This window comes from Microtus pennsylvanicus, chromosome 19 (assembly GCF_037038515.1).
Source record: "Microtus pennsylvanicus isolate mMicPen1 chromosome 19, mMicPen1.hap1, whole genome shotgun sequence".
Taxonomy (NCBI): Eukaryota; Metazoa; Chordata; class Mammalia; order Rodentia; family Cricetidae; genus Microtus; species Microtus pennsylvanicus.
In genome coordinates, this window is record NC_134597.1 from 1,464,214 (window position 1) to 1,483,721 (window position 19,508).

Below are 19,508 nucleotides of genomic sequence, written 5' to 3' on the forward strand. Positions count from 1 at the left end.
TGACTTTGCAAAGGTCACTGTCTATTACAGGAGGGAAGAGTGAGTATAGAGTTTGGAAGCAGGAAATTGAGGAAGCTGGTTAGCTGTTGAAACTATACTTTAATTAAATTTTTTTTAGTTATGCTAAAGTAAATGTCTTATATAACAAGATTAGGCTGTAAAATGTCTGAAAGTAATTCAGATTTGGGCTTTTTAAAGTTAGCAGAAAGTGCCTTCCAAGAACTTTTATATATTAATGGTTATTGTGATACATGGAAGAGATGTTACCAGATGTGAAACTCGATGTGATCTGAGTAACAATCTGAGTTACCTTGCTTTGTCTTAGATGATGTGATGTTTAGAAAGCACACATTGTTCGTAGACTTGAGTGCCGGTGATGTGTGGGAGGCTCGTCTTTTTCTCTTAATGGGTAGAGGTGTACAGCTCCTCCTAGGTGTCCCGAGAACACTGGTGAACGCCGTTGCGTTTTGCCGTCTGTGGTTTATCTACATGTGCAGTCCTGTGGGGCTGTGCTGGTGAGGCAGGCCCTCTGCCCTGGAGTGGCCCAGTCCGCTGTGTCCTGCCCAGCTCTGCCAGGCCTCCTTTTCACTTTGTCTTCTTATGCTACTCCTTGTCCTGCTTGGGAAACATGTATGTTTCTTTTTAAGAAAAAGTTGCTTAGTTTTGAGGCTCATTTATAGTTTTATATATTAACAGTTATATATTTATTGAGTACAAAGTGATATTATGATTCTCCTATATAGCATGGAATGACTAAATCAAGTCAACTAACTTGTCATGACCTCAAATATTTGATTTTCTCTTATTAAAAACATTTGCGTTTTATTCCTATAGCAATATTGAAATAGACTGTCTTCAGTTATCAGTGACGTTCAGTCTTTTGTGCAGCAGATCCCTAAAATGCAGAACTTTCTCTGTCCTGTGATGATCCCATGAATCCCCAGTTTTAAGACCATTTGACACTCTGTTAATTTTAGGAATTGTATTTAATTTACAATTGAATCTCCATACTTGAATTTTAAGTACATTTAAGGTTTTCATTCTTTTTGAATATTAGAGAATACTAATATTCCCATAATTTGGAGATGGTTGACCTGGAACTTGCCATGTATGTAGGCTGGCCTCAGACTTGTGCTTCGGCCTCCTTAGTGCTGGAATTGAAGGTGTGTGCCACACACCTGCCCCCTCCCCCAGTAGAAATGTCTTTAAGAGAACTACTTCATTATTTAAAACATTTCTGCATTGTGATGGGTTTTATTTAAATTTCAGTGAAGTTTGTATGAACCATGTATCTACTTGGCCATGTCTTAACTTGGTCTTAATTGGTTAAGGGTTCGAGTCACATGACTCCTTCATTTGAAATAAAATGGGAAGGTTGAGGTTGAGCTAAGAGGTCTGCTGGTCTGAGAGGAGGTACTCAGTAACTTCGGGATGAAAGCAGAAAAACTAGAATTCAGACAGCAGCCCTGTGTGGGAGACCTCACCTAAAATACCTGCAGTTTAACATGCACTATTCCAAGTGATACTTGGCTCTCAGTTGGCTGGCTACAGAAGAAAGGCTACAGGCGCCTCTTCTGTGTCTTTGTTGAGATTTGCTATGTTTCAGCATCCTTAATAAAATAAACCATAATATCAATTTTGTTCACTTTATGACTGACAGGGAACATTTGCAGTGTTATTTGAAATTCTCAAGTTAGTTGACATGGAGTCATATAGTTGAAATTTACTGGGAATAAAATTCAGAGTGCGTTTATGTTAAAGTGTATCTGAATGAAGCATTTAATTTCTGTTTCACTTGAAATTTATCTAAATTAGTTTCAAGGAAAGTTATCCCGAAAGTCATAGCTACTTTATTACTTTTTATTTCATTGGAGAAAACCTTCTTGATAGACTCAGAGAGCTCTGTCTTATGTGCTGGGAAGTTTGTGAGTTATCAGAACTAGTTTGTCGAGTCCTGTATTTTCATCATAGCACAATGTTTAAAGAATTCTTTATTCTTTTTTCTCAGACAATGATCTCAAAGGATTTGTGTACTTAAGTTATACAGTCAGTGTCCACAGTTTTTAATTATGGACACATCTGTGCTGAGTTTTTTTTTTCTTCTTTATTTTTCCAAATTTGCTATGATTAAGAACTCGTGAAGTTTGGGGATGTTTTCATATTTAGCATCCTTAGGCATGGACTCCAAGCTTTGTGCTGATTGATTGTATTAAGTTAGGCAGGGGACTTAGGCAGGGGACTTCTGAACAAATTGAAGACAGAGATCCCTATAACCAAAGTCACCTTACTGGTTCTGCTCTCATCCTGCCTGCTGTGGAAGGCTGTAGAGACACTCCATGGCATCTCAGGGTTCTTGGCTTAGTTTTATAGCATTTGGAATTCTCTTTCCCATGAGCAGATTGGAACCCTCTAGGGTGGCTGTAAGCTCAGCAGACTAGTATTTTTATGGATCATGGATATAAACTATAAATTTGGAATTCGATTTACTCATATTCATTCTAAAAGTTTTAGCATTTGCCCAAACCACATAGAAAGATGTGATAATTGAGAAACAGGTGCTTGACATGTATTAGACTCAGGAAATCTTAGAGCTGGAAGAAGTCTTTTGGAGTTAGCCTACCTTATCTACAAACTGATGCCCAGAGATCTCAAGGGAATTGACTTGAAACATCTAGTTGTACTACTAGATCAGGCAAGATTCAGCACAGTGCTAATTATCTGTTTTGTATCATCAGATTTGTACATAGGTTTGATTTATTTGTAGTCTTCTAAGAGTAATTTGTGTGTGTGTCTAGAGCGGTTACATAAAAGCACTTAATTAGTTATTTATGGGTTTTCTCCAGTGATGCCTGGACTCACTAGAAGCATTCCTTCATTCTGTTGGGCTTGAAGATAGCTTTTAAAAGCTCTTAGCCTTCCATCTTAGAACCAGTGATTTTTTTCACCACAATGTAGCTTTTATTTTTCAAAATTTTTATGGGTAAATCTTTTTAATATACTTTAAGTGACTAAAATGGCTTGAACTCAACATTTCTAAGTGATACCCGAGGACTTTTTTAAAAGCTGCACAGCTAATTCCCAGTCCTTTATCACTAATTTCTCTGTTTATATTTAATTAACAGTCAGTTGTGGTCAAACTGCAGTTGGAGATTTTGAGAGCCTCTTTAATAAAATGAAATTGATTTCTAGATTTTATATTTATAGTCTTCTACATGCTGTTCACATTACCATGCTCACAGGAGAATGTTGCAGCTATAAAAAATAACTGCAATAAAACAACAGCTAGATTCACATTTTTATAAACAAACAATCATTTTTTTCTAGTGACTTAATGTAAATGAATTTAGAAATGCTTCTTTTTCCTTCCGAATGAAACTATTCCCTAAAAGAAAGTGATTACTAGCTCTGCAATGCCATTGTGCTACCATCCTTCTGTGTCTCTAGCTCCCGCTCAGGTGGATGTCCCAGCCTCATTGGTTAGAGGCGAGTGTCTGGGTTTAACCCTGTGTATTTCTCTATTGCTGAAGCACCTGCAGACCCAGAGTTTACTGTGGCTGTTGTTCTCCTTCTGTCTTTATGATTTTAGTTATTAAAGTAGAAAATGGGGAATAATTAATGAGTTTTCTTTGCACTGCAGATTTGACCCACAGATTTTTGTTACTGGATGTCCAAGTCAGGTAGTGAGTTTAGTCCTGGGGAGAACTGAGGAAATGACTGTCTCCTGGAGGCTTGCCCCTTGAAGACACAGTCACAGATCCCATTCTTTAGTACCCTTGGGGACAGGAAGTGAGCCGAAGAGACTCTTCGAGAGAAGACCGCCTTTAGGTCTGACAACTAGGTCGGTGTTTGCAGAAGAGGTATTCTAGTTGTGAACCCTGCAAGCAGAAATGGAGGTTGGGAAAGTCTGGGGTGTGGTTAGGGAAGTGCACGCAGTCCATGAGGATAAAGGACAAAGAATTGAAGGTGAATGAGAAGTCAAGGATCTCACACTCCATGCTGACTTTTGCTTTGTCCTTATTTTTCGGGAAGTTAACAGAGTGTTTATTGAACATGGGGCAATAATGTGATTATACTTCTGCATTAGGTTCTGCAAACCTTGCTGTGCTTAAGAACCAGGCAGGCAAGAGCAAGGTGAAAGTGCAGAGAGATACCTCAGGGAGTAGGGCAGGAGGGCCCATGGGCTTGGGAGAACTTGGCTCTTGAGTGTGTGTGTTGTTTTTTCTTTTTGAAAAATCTACATTTTCCTGTAAGTATTTCTTTAAGCAATCTTTGTGGACTCTACTGTGTATCATCCGTCATTTCTAAGTCATCAGCCCTGAAACACTGGGGGCCTAAAGATCTGGTTTCCTTACTGGTTTTTACCAGAAAGTAGAACTGCCAGAACAACTGACTTCAGATGAAAATCTACATATGATAAGCATTATATGTTTTTTAAAAAGTAAATTTTTTTCTGTGGGTTTGAACCTTTTTTCTTTAGACCATCAAAGACTTCATGATGCTGGGTTTCCTTTCTTCAGAATTGCTTTGTACCTGTATACTTGGCTCCCTGTGGTGTTAGCTCGTTAGCTTGCATTGAGAGACTCTGTGAGGAACTAGAGAAGGAACCCATGGAGGTGTATAGTATGAGCTTAGGATTGTCAAGGGTGCTTTGCTAATGACAAAAAAAAGAAAGAAAAAAAAATTATGAAAATTTCTTCTAGAAGCTAATGACATCAGAAATAAACTTTCTTCCCTTAAGCTACTAAAGTGCTTTTTTGATCTTATCGATGGTGAACTGTGCATTTTGATCCTCCCTATTTCCATGGGTTACTAGGAATTTGAGAGTCAAGCTTATCTTTAGCAGGTAACATTGAAAAGAACCTAAGATTTCACTGTGTTGAGCTAAATCTTTTACCCATTCTTATTACTTCACAAAGTTTGTCATTGTTCTTTGAGATTGAATGTATTTTATTGGATGTCAGAGACCTTTTTTGGTAATATATAATTTAAATAGTATCAACTTCAAGCTTTTGCCTGTTACAAATAGGTTCTGAGAGTTGTGTGAACACTTTGACTAGATGTGTGCACAGCCCTGGAACTGCTGTGAGGTAGCCTGAATGTGAACCATGGTCACATTTGAAGCTTTCCAGAGAGTTCATTGGATTGTCCCCTCCCTTGAGCATTTGTTTTACATCCAGCCAGAGTTTGAAGAGTCAATCTTGGTTTAAAATATCTTTTGGCAGAATGACTAATGGACTCAAGTGCCCCCCCCCCCTTTAAAAATTTTATTTACATTTGAATATCGCCTTTGCCAAGTGTCTGTTGGAGCCATTTGCCATATGTTCCCTTAATTCTGTGTCCTGCTGGTGTCACAGTCTCCTTGCTGTGACTTTACAGTAAGGCATCCTTAAGTTGCCACGGAGACTTAGAAGCCACTTACTAGTTACTCCAAATAAAAAAGAATGTTTGCTTGGCTTTTGTTTGGAGTCGATTGTTAGAGGATATCACGTTGGTGAGCACAGCATCGTAACAGATAAAATCTCCAACAATATGCATTCCATTGTGTTTTTACAACGTTTTAATTTCTATTTCTTTAATCCCATGTTGTAGAAATTAACTTTACTTGTGAAATTTTACATTTTATTTTAATTATTCCTCTTAATTTTAAACATGTAATGAACGTTTGACTCTTCATTCTCTATAGGCTCCTCTATGACTTCTTTTCTTGTCTAACTGTATCGCTTGTCATCAGTAGCATACCACTGCACATGCTAAGGGCACTGGCTGTTTATCCATCACCCATGGTTAGTTAGCATTTACTCTGAAAGATTGGCACCTCTAACTCTCTTCTGTTTGATAGTGAGCTGAATTCAAAGCTGCAGGATACTTTGGAACAAATTGAGGTAAGGACCTTTAAAATAGGCTAACCAGCATTTTCCCTTCGTGGGTGTTTGTCTAGGCAGGCCCAACATATTTTCTATGTTTGTTTTATTTTTCTTGCTCCTAGATCACTGTATTTAGCTCTCTTGTGTTTCATTTGAAATGTCTGTGTATAGTCAGATTAATCTACATGTAAACTAGATAATGTTCCTAGAATTAGGGGGGCTTAAAGCAGAATCTGAAAATATCACTATTTCTAGAAATAGTGACTCTTCAAACTCAAGATGTGTTGTCGTGTTGTAGTATAATAGAAACGCTTTACAAATAACTGAATTTTATAAATTACTTTTTTTTGGATCAGTAAGTTGATTTCATTATGATTATTAACTGATAAAAACTTGAAATTGCAATCTATGCACTGACAGTGCTGAGGCATGCATGGGCAGCCCATGTATGGCGGTTCTGTTGAACTTGTCCATATTGTGTTTTGTGGTCTAAGTTGATGAGGACGACTGACCAGGTCTCTTCCTCAAGAGGGCGCCAGATCTCACTACAGATGGTTGTGAGCCACCATGTGGTTGCTGGGAATTGAACTCAGGACCTTTGGAACAGCAGGCATCTATCTCTTCAGCCCCTCCTTATATCATGTTCAGATCATTGAAAATGTAGAGGTGAGAAGAAAAAGGTTTATCCTGAAGCTTTCTCATCCTCCTGTTTATATTCAGAATCTTCCTGCCTTGTTGGCAGTCTTTCCAAAGGAGAGGCTCATTTTAATAAGCAATAAGTTACTGGATTCCCTTCACACCTTTTGCATTCTTGACTTGGGTACTGTTAATCGTAAAAGTTAGAGTTGGACAATCAAATGACCTTTTGCGAAAGGAGTCCCTGTCATAAATGCAGTTGTTTGCTAATTAGAACAGTGTATGGTTGCCTATCACAGAAGGAACTGACTTCAATTCTGTAAGTAAATAGTGCTCTGAATATTTTTTAATGAGGGCTTTCTGTTGAAGATTCATTATTTATTCAGTTTTTTTTGTTTGTTTGATTTTTTTTTCTTTTTTGTTTTTTGGTATTTTGAGTCAAGGTTTCTCTGTGTATCCCTGTCTGTTCTGGCACTTGCTCTGTGGACCAGACTGGCCTCTAACTCAGTGATCTGCCTGCCTCTTCCTCCTGAGTACTAGAAATAAAGGCATGCACCACCACTGCTGAGCTCTTTATTAATTCTTAATATAAGATATTTTTTCTGTGCATGTGGAAAATTATTTAAAAATGAAATCATTGAAATAGAAACCCAAAGTGCATTAAAAATGGAAAAGGTTAATTGGGTGTATATTTTCAAAGTCAGTATTTGGTTGAGAATTACTTTTTCTTGATTGCAAAATTATTGTTGTATTTTTTTTTGTCATTCCACACATCAGTTTACATAACTATGTAATTTTAGAAAATGTATAAGGAAATATAAAGCTAAGAAACATTATAAAGTAAGGTCTTTTGAAACTAAACTTATTTTGTTTTTTTCTTAAATGCTAGATATAGGTTTTAAGGCAGATAAATGGATAATAATGCTAATTATTTATATAAAACTTAAATATAAATCTTTATATAGTGGATAAATTTAATTTACTTATACTTGGTTTTGACTGATCCAGTATAATGGTAAATAGATATTAATTATAAATGAAGGGAAGGCAGTTTTAATATTTTTTTCCTTAGCTTTAAAAACAGTTTCCTCATCACCTCTTAACTTTTTCTGTTGATTGCATAGGAACAGCTGGATGTAGCTCTTTCCAAAATCTGCAAGAATTTTGATATTAATCATTATACCAAAGTTCAGCAAGCTTATCGACTTCTTGGAAAAACACAGGTTAGTTCTTGTTGTCAGAGTCTGTTTGTTCATTCGAAACTATATTATATAAATTACTGCTTGGCCAGTCACTTAAGCGTATTGCTAACTAGCTCTTATATCTTTGGTTAACCCATTTCTATTAATCTGTGTATCGCCCTGTGTCTGTGGCTTACCAGGTAAAGTTCTGTCCCTCATCCAGCATCTGTCTCCTGTGGGGCTACATGGTTTCTCCTTGACTCTGCCTACTCTCTTCCAGCCTGGCTATATTCTGTTAAGCCATTGGCTGAAAGTAGCTTCTTTATTCATTAGCCAATACAGAAAGGACCTCCCACACCAAGTTCTGAGCAGATGTAGTTCATAATTAGGAACCTATCAACCTTCATGATCGAGTGTGAATATTACCAGTGTGCTGTCCTTACAAAATTTCACTTAACAAAGTGCATTTTAATGCTTAATTTATAGGGGTAGCATATTCTTAACAGAGTCTCAGGGTGTAAATAATGTAACTGAAACATCCCAAAACTTTGCCAGGTGTGATATTTTCACAATTTTATGTAAGAGTTTTTGAAAAGTTAAGAGGTTGAGACAGGAAGATTGCAAGCCCAAGGGACTACATAACAAATACCATACCTGTTTTCAAACAACCAGACAATCACAAAGGAAGGGAAGAAAAGTACAAACTAATTCAGTCAATGACAGATTACATGCAGTGTTCTATACCTTGAGTCTTGGTCCTGTGATGTAGATCTTAATATGTGATTTTGTTTGTTCCTAGATAGGCTAGCCTGATTCCCTCACATGCAGTATAAACTGTTGCTCATTGGGTACGCTTATCTGCCAAATAGGTCCATTGTATCTAGCAGATTTCCCCAATGCTTGAGCTTGCCATGTAATGTACACTTATCATCCACAGTCTTCCATAGAAAACACAACACAAGGGTTGTGTTGTCTGTGTCTAGAATTATACATTTATTCACCTAACATTTAAACATGATAGATACAGCTTTTTGTTCTTTTGGTGCTACATTTTTGTAACATGAAGGGCTGGCTTGCTTGTTGAGGGTTTTCTGTCCTGTCCGGTTCCCACAGCTGTTTAGCCCCAAAGAAAATCACACAGAGATCTCTATAAGTTATAAAGCTGATTGGCCCACTAGCTCAGGCTTCCTATCCACTCTTGTAGCCTATATTAACCCATTATTCTGATCTATTTTAGCTACATGGCTCGGTACCTTTTTCAGCTGGCAGGTCACATCCTGTTTCCTCGGTAGTCTGCTCAGGACTGGGAAGAGTCAACTTCCTCCTTCCCAGAATTCTCCTGTTCTCATTGCATCATTTTTACTTCCTGTCTGGTTTTCCTGCCTATACTTCCTGCCTGGCCAGTCAGCATTTATTTAAAACATGATTGACAGAATACAGACAATTCTTCCTGCACCACGTTTTGGAAGGAAATTTAAGACTTTTTCAAATGTTTTAAATTGTTTACCATTTAAAATGCCTACTTTTTGTATTGTTAATTTCTGAATCATAAGCTGTGTTTCGGGAAAACTGTTAGAAGAAAGTCACTTGGCATTTCTCAGTGGAAATAGGGTTATGACTTTTAATTGAGTCCATAATATTGTTTTTGTTCATTAAATATACATCTGTACCTCCCTACTGTATTGCTCTAGGTGCCAGAATATGGACTATCATATATGTTCTCTTCTGGCGAGGGATGCTGCCTTAGTTAGGATTTTTATTGCTGTGTAGAAACACCATGACCAAGGCAACTCTTACAAGGAAAACATTTAATGGAGGGTTTGCTTACAGCTCCAGAGGATTAGTTCATTATTATCATGGTGAGAATGACAACACGCAGGCAGGCATGGTGCTAGAGATGTAGCTGAGAGGTTTTCATCCTGATCTGGAGAAGGCAAGCAGAGGGGGAGGGGGAAGGAGGGAGAGGGAGAGAGAGAGAGAGAGAGAGAGAGAGAGAGAGAGAGAGAGAGAGAGAGAATGAGAATGCACCGAGGCCTCAAACCTCACCCCCAGTAACACACCTCTAAGACTACACAAAACCACACCTACGCCAACAAGGCCAACCTTCTGATCAGTCTAATCCTTTCAAACAGTTCCACTCCCTAGTGACTAAGATATGAGTCCATGGGGGCCATTCTTAATTCAGACAGCACAGATGCACACGTGACGTTTGTAGGGAAGTGCTTTAGAGAGCTCTACCCAGGGAAAGCAAAAGGTGTGCTGAAAAGTACTGACTTAAATAGGATTCCTGAACAATGTAAGGGAACAAGTATTAGGCAGGACAGGGGACACAGAGATACAACTATATATATTGAGAATGAACGCGAATACCAGTCATAAAACAGAACAGGAGCACAGTTTCACAGTTCACACTCAGCCTGAGTGGGATAATGCCACAGTTATGAGAAAGTCTTTTTGCAAACAGTCTATACCATAGATTGTGACAGTTAATTGTACGGATGATAATGAGGTATATGTTATAGCTGATGAGTTTTTTCTTCTGTGTTTTGTCAAATCATTTGAAATTTATTTAAGTCTATGAAGTTACACTATTTGTGTTTTCTTTTCCTAGACTGCAATGGATCAACTTCATATGCACTTCACTCAGGCCATTCACAACACCGTGTTCCAGGTTGTGCTCGGCTATGTGGAGCTGTGTGCGGAAAACACAGATACAAAATTCCAGAAGCTGCAATACAAAGATCTCTGTACGGTATGCATTAGTGTTATTATTGTTCCACCTGGAACCAGGGCCTCCATTTCCTTGGCTGGGTCCTCTCCATCATGCTTTGATTTCTATGTGGAAGTTTTATAGGCTATTAATCCAGACAGTAATTTTGTCTGGTCATTTTCTTTGCCTGCCTGTTTTATGATAGTATGTCGTTATCTATTTAATTTTTCATTTTGACTATCTTCGGTCATGGTTTATCCATGCCTGTGTAATATAATAAGGTTTCCTGTGAAATCTGGAAATGCTTTTTAAAAACACTTACTCCTTGTCAATTTCATAATACATACAATGTATCTTAGTCATATGTATCTTAGTCAATGTATCTTAGTCATACAATGTATGTCAATTTCATAATACATACAATGTATCTTAGTCATATCCTCACTCCCGTGCTTCCCCCAGACCTCCAATATAAGCCCCCCTTCATATTCTCTCCTCACCACACTCTTGTTTGTGATAATTTGAGGAGTCTGAGTAGTGCTGACTGTGTGCATATGGCCGTCTACCCGTGGCCACAGCCCTGAAGATAAAGGATTTCCTAGCAGCAATTAGCCAATAGCCCCTGCCAAGGTTACTTTTCTGTTGCTTTGAATAGACACCACGACCAAGGAAGGCAGCGTATGAAAGAAAGCGTTTAATGGTGGCTTGTTTAGTGTTTCAGAGGGCACCATCGCAGTGGAGAGTATGGTAGCAAGCGGGCAGACATGGCATGGAGTGGTAGCTGAGAGTTTACATCACATTCGTAAGTTGGAGACAGAGAGAAAGCTAACGGGGTTGGGTTTTTGAAACTTCAAACACCCTTCCACCATGACACATCTCCAACGAGGCCATATCTCTTAATTCTTTCCAGATAGTTTTAGCAAGTGCAGTTCAAGCCTTCCAATATATGGGTCTATGGGGATCATTATCATCCAGATTACTGCAGCCACTCAGCTAAGGATGGAAGTCTATGAGTCCCTCCCTTCTGTCCATGTGGGATTATTGACTGATTTGGCTTGTGCAGGCCTTCTATAGCTAATTCTGGCTACCATGAGTTTGGTAGTGAAGCAGCCATGTCATGTTTAAAAATAGCATTTCATATTGAGATCTTTTATCCTGTCTACCCCCTCTCCTGTGATGATACTCCGTTCAGCCTCTCAGGAATGGATGTGGATGTACCGTTTTGTTCTGAGCACTCAGAGTCACTTATTCGCTCTTTGACCATTTATGAATCTCTCTGTTAACTGCTGCCAGTACAGAATTGAAACTTTCTTGACCTAGGTTGAAAGCAGTGCCTATAAACATAAATATTTAGAAGGCAAATTGATGACATACCCAGTTAACAAAACAGCAGTACTAGACTTCTGTCCCTCCTCCGCCTCCCAGGTCTTGTGACCTGTTGTAGGAGCTGCGGGCTGGTTCCTGCCACCCAGCTCCCAGCCACCTGGCTAGCTTATGCCCCAAAATAACAATACATAAATTGTATTCATTTAAACACTGCATGGCCCATTAGCTCTAGCTTCTTACTGGCTAATTCTTACATCTTGATTGCCCATTTCTATTAATGTGTGTAGCATCCCAAGGTGCACTTACCAGGAAGATTCTAGCCTAAGTCCATCCTTCATCGCATCTTCCCCAGAGAGCAGCGGCCTGGCATCTGAGCTCACTTCCTCTTCCTCCCAGCATTCTGTCCTGTTTACTCCGCCTACCTGATTTTCTGTCCTATCAGGGCCAAGACAGTTTTTTTTTTAACCTTCCTCCATCAGTGACCTACCTAGCTGTGGACTTTTGTGTAGGTTTACGGTATCGGGCATGAACTCCTGTGGAACAGGCTCATGTCTAATCAGAAAGAAGTTGGTTACTCTGATAACTGTCCTGTCACTATTACTTCTATGGGCACATCTTCCTTGTCAGGTCATTATGCCCGCATGCAGATTTGAGCACAGAGTAAGTTCATTGATGACTCTTCTCCCCCAGTGACCTGCATAGCACCTTTCATCTCTGATATCTAGTCAGCAGACAAGATGTTTCCATATCAATTCCAGTTTAGTTTTAGAGGTACTTTTCATAAACTAATTAGAATATTCAGGTTACAAGTGATTTTATTTTTATTTTTTAAAATTTACTGACTGATTTGTGATTTAAAGACCGGGTCTCACTATGTAGCTGGAGCTGGTCTTGAACTTGTAACATACCTGTTCTGTGTCTTTTGTGTTAGGTTATAGGTGTGTGCCACCATGCCTCACTTTTAAGTACGTTGGTAAGAAGCAGGTTTTTTATTTTTAGAGTAGATGCTAATTGCTTGTACAGTATAGTGGAAATGAATCAATCTTATTGCAAAATGAGTCTTATTCCCAGCATATTACAAACACAGAGATTATTATGTTAGAATTTATATACACTGGAAACACCTTTAAATATATATATATATTAAAATGGTCTATTGTTTATGTTTTAGAATATAAGCTTAGATGAGTATTGTTTTGCTATCTAGTATTAAATTTATTATTCTTATATGCTTATAGATACTGATGTATTAGGTTATAATAAAATTTAAGTTCTTTTGGAAGACTTTTAGAAAAAGTCATTGATTTAGTTAGATCTGAGCAGGTTTACTATAATTTCAATTGTTTTTGAAAACAATTTTGAAAAATATAATAGATATATTATCTCTTGCTTCTTGTATCTGTTAAACAGTAACTCCTACATCATAGCATTAGGAGAGGAGCCCCTCCTCCTCACATTGTGTAGAGTAAAAGATAGTAGATTTAAGTTTTAATTTTGTGGTTTGATAAACTATGATGTGATGTAGAAATTCATTAATGGATGGTAACAGTTATTTGTATAGTTCTATTTTTTTTTCTTTTGGGGTCAAAATTCTTTTTTAATTAATTTAAGTTGTTTTTATTTTTTATTTTTCATACCAACCACAGTTCCTCCTCCCTCCCCTTCTCTCTCTTCTCCCTCCCCCCACCTTCTCCTTACCCAGTCCCTCATCCACACCTCAGAAAGGGTAAGTCAACCAAGAGAGTCAACCAAGTCTGGTATGTCTATTTCAGGCAGGTCAAGCTCCTCCCCCCTATATCAAGGCTGAGCAAGGCATTCCACCACAGGGAATGGGCTCCAAAAAGCCAGTTCGTGCACCAGGGGTGAATTCTGATCTCATTGTCAGTGACCCCACAAACTCCCCAAGACACAGAAATGTCACCCACATTAAGAGGGACTAGTTCGGTCTTATGCAGGTTCCCCAGCTATCAGTCCAGAGTCAGTGGGCTCCCGCGAGCTCAGGTCACCAGTCTCTGTAGGTTTCCCCAGCATGGTCTTGACCCCTTTGCTCATACAGCCCCTCTCCCTCTCTTCACCTGGACTCCCCGGGCTTGGCCCAGTGCTTTGCTGTTGATCTCCATATCTGCTTCTGTCAGTTACTGGATGAAAGTTCTTTGAAGACAATCAAGGTAGCCATCAGTCTGTTTACAGGGAAGACTAGTCAGGCATGTGACATCCAGAGCAGCAGCCTGATGTGTCTGTGTCACTGCAGCTCGGCTCTGCTAGCCCTCCCCGTCGAGGACTGCTCACTCCATGCTTGTCAGCAGAGTTCTTTCTGGTCGTGGGTCGGTCACAAACTTAAAGGATCTAGAAAATCTAACGACAGAGCGAATGCTTTATGCCCGGTGGGAAGTTTGCAAGGTAGAAAAGGAGAAAGAATGCAGAAGGCCTGTTTTTATAGAGTAGAAAGATGGGGGCAGGGCCCTCATGCACATTCCTTAGATCTTTGCAGTGTTTCATAAGCTGTGTACCTTGCATTAAAATGTTTTACTTTATTGGAATATTTGTGAGTTCTGGAGCATCTATAGAAGTCAGAGATTGTAAAAGTGTTTACTCATTTTCCACAGATGAAATAATTGAATGATAAATCCAGCCTCCATTATGTCATTTGTGACTCTGCTCCAAGAACAAATATAAAGCCACGTCTACATGTTTAGACATGTGTTTGAAAAAGTATACGTATCTGGTTATTTACCATTCTCGTTCGTGTGACCCTGGGAAAATGGGTCCTGAAATGAGGTGGACTAATGTCTCATGCAATGGCCAACTGTATCCAGAGACTTAGACAGTTCCTACTCTGAGGGTTAAGAAAATCACGAGTAGGGTAGTCAATCACAAGGACAAGCCGCATGTGGAAAAACCGTGTTTTTCCATAGAGGTCCATGAATAACAACAACTGAAGTGAACTCACTCTTATCCTACACCGTGAGGGGCAAGAGAGCACATTCCAAGAATAACCCATGTTAGTCCATGGAGGACTAGAGGTTACAAGACTGGTTCCCTTGGACTTTTCTCATAAGGGCTCAGGAATCTCACATGACTCCATTCTTGGACTGTGTTCTGACATTTGGGGAAGTTAAATGTATGCTTTGAGAACACTTACCCGTTCAGTAATTTCTTGGATTGGTTCAGGAGCTAAAATGGATTAGGCCTATGACTGTTAATTACTAATGAGTAATGAAAAAGCGATGTTGAAATGGGAATTCTTATATTGATTTACTTTTTATGCTGTTCCAACGGAAGAGATTTCCTTACTTGTCGTTTTGCTTGTATTTGATTAGTAATAGGAAATTTCATTTTGATTAGCTGTGAGTACTTAAGAAAATATCCTTCTTGGGAACTGCCTCCTTTTCTTCAGCATGTAACACCAGAAAGCTATATCCCATGCCTGGCGGACCTGTGCAAAGCACTGTGGGAAGTCATGCTCAGCTACTACAGGACCATGGAGTGGCACGGGAAGCACGACTCTGAGGAGACAGCTGCAGCATCTGGTAGGAAACCGTTTGGATCGCTTCCTTAAAGCCCAGCTGTAACGTGCCGCATTTCCCGCACAGTGGTGGGAAGGGACAAGGTCCACTTTAGGACTGAGGCATTTTAGTGGCCATAGATGAAATGTTTGGCCAAGAAGGCCATTCAGACACTACTAAAGCTCAGTTTTCTTTGGGGCGTAACTGGTCCAAAGATCTTTTCAAGTGGCACATAATTCCGTTTCTGAGGGTACATGCCGATGGCCCTGGTGCTTAATTGTTTTGAAAAAGCATTTTAAACAATATTCTTGTAGTGTTATTGATTTGTAAACCTAATAAGACACTGGTCTTCTCAGATTTGTTAGGAAATACTCCATACTCACTATTATTTTAACTTGCAGGTTATAAAAATAAAGTTAGGTTCTAAGAATTAATAATTATATTGATATTTTCCATTTGAAAATACAGGAAGACTGGTTTCTGTGATTGGGTAAAGCAGGAAATACCTAAATCATATTGTTAGATTAAACAGAATTTTGGAGCCATGTTAGGAGACATGTCTAATCATACATGTAAACAGTAAAATCAAGATACCCCCTAAAAAATGTCTCATGGAGTAGAAATGTTGAAGAGGGTAAAGGGAGACGGAGGAAAGGGGAGAGAGCAGTGAGGGCCAGGCTTTCATGGCACGTATTCTGCTTTGTTACTTTTACATCTTTCTAGGTATGGGCAGTGCTAAGATACTTCAGCACCTTTTTTTTTTTAATTTTCTAATACATTATTTAATGATAAGCTAAAAGACAGCTTTCAGGTAGAGTCAACATATACATTAGATGTAAGAATTGCTAAATATGCATACTTACAGATCCAATACAAATGTTAAAACAAAAATTGTAGAGAATAGGATACGACCTTTGTGGTGATGGACCTTACATATTTAGACTGTTTTGTTGAAATTCCCTGCTCTAATCTATATCTTAAGAGAATTTAAGTTCTCTGACTGATTCAGCAGTCCATCAACAATGTGTAGGCCTCTAAATGCAGACATGCAAGAGTACAGTGGTAAGAACTGTGATAGGAAATAATTCCCAGTCCCTTTGTAAAGCTAAGGGCCTGTAGAATTCATTTTCTGTAGCTCTGTAGTGATATTTTTGCCATCCTAATACTTTAAGTCCTAAACAAACCACTAAAGTTGTAGTTTAGATGCATGGCTAAGCTGCTGGGTCACCACTGCTAGGTCGTGCATGTGGTCAAGCTCTGGCAGTGCCCGCAGGTATTTCTGTTGACGGGCAAGGATGGCCTTTTCCTAGTTACCACTGGACTCGTGGCCAGCCTGGAGAGGGTGGTGCGCTAAGAGCAGCACACTGAGCTAAGTCCTTTTAAGCAGCTGTGTGTTTGTATTTCCAGAAGGAAAAGCTTTTTGAGGAACAATATTGATTTTGTTTGTTGGACTGGCTATTGCTAAATATTTTGTGTGGAATGATTACTATTATAGTTCATTATAAAAATAATCTGAATTATAAAAATAAAAACATGCAGGTTTATCTCCTTTTGTCTTCTAGTCTTGTTGGAATGCATATTACCTGATAGTTGAATTAACAGGTTGTCACATGGTCTTGAAGCAGGTGGTTTGTGATTCGGGGGCCACACTGCCTTCATTGGACTTCTAGGCCCATTCACATGTATAGTGCATAGCTTTGGGTTTATTTAGCATTTCTCTGTGTTAGGTGTCAAAGGGATTTAATCACAATACCTGATTTTACTATTATTTTGAATGTATATATATTGAGCATATTTTCTTTTTTTTTAATTTTATGTGTATGGGTGCCTGTACATCACATGCATGCCTGGTGCCTGTATATACCAGAAGAGGGTGTGGGATTTCCCCAGGACCAAAGTTACAGAAGGTTGTGAGATCCATGTAGTTGCTAGGACTCTCTCTGGAAGAGTAGCTCGTGCTCTGAACTATTGAGCCCTGAATTTTATTTTTTACTTCGGTTGGCTTATAAAAATGAGAGAACAGTAACAACAAAAAATTTAGGAAAAAAATTACACTTAATTAAAAGCATTCCATTTTTTGTTTGTTTTCAGAAGGAAGTAATGTGATGAGTACTGAAGAAACCAATTTTGATCGTAGCTACGTGAAAAAGAAACTGGAGCATGGCCTTACGCGAATATGGCAGGTTTGGTTTATTTTCATGTTCACTTCCACAGAAGCTGGGATCCGAACATTCATGTTGTGGTTGTCATAGAAATTCTTTTTTGAAACTTTGTGTGTTTGTGCTCTCTGTAGGCTTAATCATATGCTTCCTTATCTTTAGAACAAGGCTATCATTTAACTTAATTTCTATAATTAGTTGATAATTACATCGACTACAATGAGCAATAGAAAGAAAAAGTCTCTTAGTTTGAAATTTTCCATTGAGAATATCCATGTGATCCATGACTAAGGAAATTCCCTAAAGAATAGTAGTGCCTTTTTTAAAATTGAGCTATCCTGTTTATTTTTATTTAGTTTTCTTGAATTCCTCTTTTCTTAATTTTAGGGAAAAAAATAAGTAGGTAACATTTGGGTCAAAATATAAGGAAGAATTAATAATAGTTTAGTTCTTTGCAATCTTCTTTGAGGAAAACTGTGTGTGTGTGTTTGTGTGTGTAGAATTTGGGCTGCTGTCAGTGTGCTCCATTTGAACTACTATACTACTGGACTATTTTAAACGAATATGAATTGTTTCTTAGAGATCTGGTCTGGGAAGTTTAAGTCAGAATTCCTAGAGTTTGTGTTGGGTGGGGTTCTGCTTCCTGTTTCACAGATGTTGCCTTCCTCTGCACTTTCCCTTGTGGAATGGGAAAGCCATGTCCCTCGGGCACCAGTCCCAGTCCCAGGGACCCCACCTGCGTGACCTTAAAGCCCTTTTGAGGGCCCTGCTTTCTGTTGCTCTCACCTTTTAGGTTGGGCACCATCACGTGAATTATAAGTAGACCCAACTGTGAGACTGTAATGCGACCTTCTTACGGTGTCTTTCAGTTGGCTGTTTCAGCTGTGATGGAAACTTACTTAAGATGTGGTTCTTCCTAGATCAAAGTATAATTTCTTTGGAATCTTTGAAACCTTGAAAAACTCTACCCACCCCCTAGTTAGATTGCCCTTCAGTTTGATTATCTCCTATATGGTTCTCTTAAAAAAAAATTATTTAGGGAAACATCCTAAAAATGTAAATTTCCTCAAGATTCATTTATCTTTATAAGTTAGTGCTCTGGTTTATGACAACCATATATTGGGTTACACAGTTTGGTTTATTTAACATTTAAATATATTTATGTTGTAGTTATAATTGTTTTGACTTCTTTATTTTCTCTTATGACAATATTAATCTATTATGTTTTTATCAAATAATTGTGATTTGGGGCTCTTTGTTTGAGCATTATATTTGGATATATAGTCATGCTCACCCAGGGCTAGACATAAATTTTTTTGTGATTTAGTCTCCTTATAGACCTTAATTGTACTTAATTGAAATTAGCATGTTCACGGTAGAATTTCTGGTATTCAGTGTTGCCATTTGCAGTGCCTGGCCTCATATGTAATTAGCCCGTCTGACATGGCAGCCTGATGGTATTCCTGGTACATGCAGTCTATTCAGTGAGAAATTTAGTATACCACTCCAATGTAAGCATTGGGCCCGTTTGTGGAAGGCATTGTACTTTTAAATATAATAGTTGTGTTCCTTTGAGTTGATTGTCACACTCCAGGCTTCAAGTTTAATGTGCTGCTTCCACTGGCCCTTGCTAGCCCCCACATCCTCTACTGCAGTATTTAACCTGCTCTATATTATTTTAATTTGTGTTGTGAATTATTTTTTTTGTTTTTATAGATTTTCTATGAAAACAAACTTAGTAATGAGTAGTCCTTTATCTGTTATTTTTCTTTTTTACTTCCTTTAAGTGCAGATAGTATTTTTTTTATGCTGAACTATGATCTGTGTCTTCTCGTCTTATGCTGTACAGACAGCCTTTCTCCATGTAGAGCTCAGCTTAGTGCTTTCCTGGCGACTGTGCGTCTGTATCTGCACTGCGTATTAGCTGTTGGATCCAGAGTGCCGAGAATATTATCTCAGCTCTTTCATACACCTCAGGAATGGTTTTATTTTTTAAAATTATACCATAATTTCTAACTTTTGCATTTTTGAAAAAATATAGGAATCATTAATTCATTATGTATTTTGTTTGATATCTGAACAGTAAATGTTTTCCTTCTATTAATTAAGTTTCTTCTTCACCAATT

The 19,508-nt window shown here is 38.4% G+C and overlaps 1 protein-coding gene across 1 annotated transcript in view; it reads left to right on the forward strand.

The window, feature by feature from the left end:
- The window catches only part of Vps50 (VPS50 subunit of EARP/GARPII complex), a 99,021-nt gene that overhangs the window by 25,434 nt on the left and 54,079 nt on the right, over positions 1–19,508 (forward strand). The window contains exons 10-14 of the mRNA XM_075953472.1: positions 5,840–5,882; positions 7,625–7,723; positions 10,293–10,433; positions 15,115–15,247; positions 17,315–17,406. Coding sequence (XP_075809587.1) covers positions 5,840–5,882; positions 7,625–7,723; positions 10,293–10,433; positions 15,115–15,247; positions 17,315–17,406 — 508 coding nt within the window. The remainder of the gene's footprint in view (positions 1–5,839; positions 5,883–7,624; positions 7,724–10,292; positions 10,434–15,114; positions 15,248–17,314; positions 17,407–19,508) is intronic.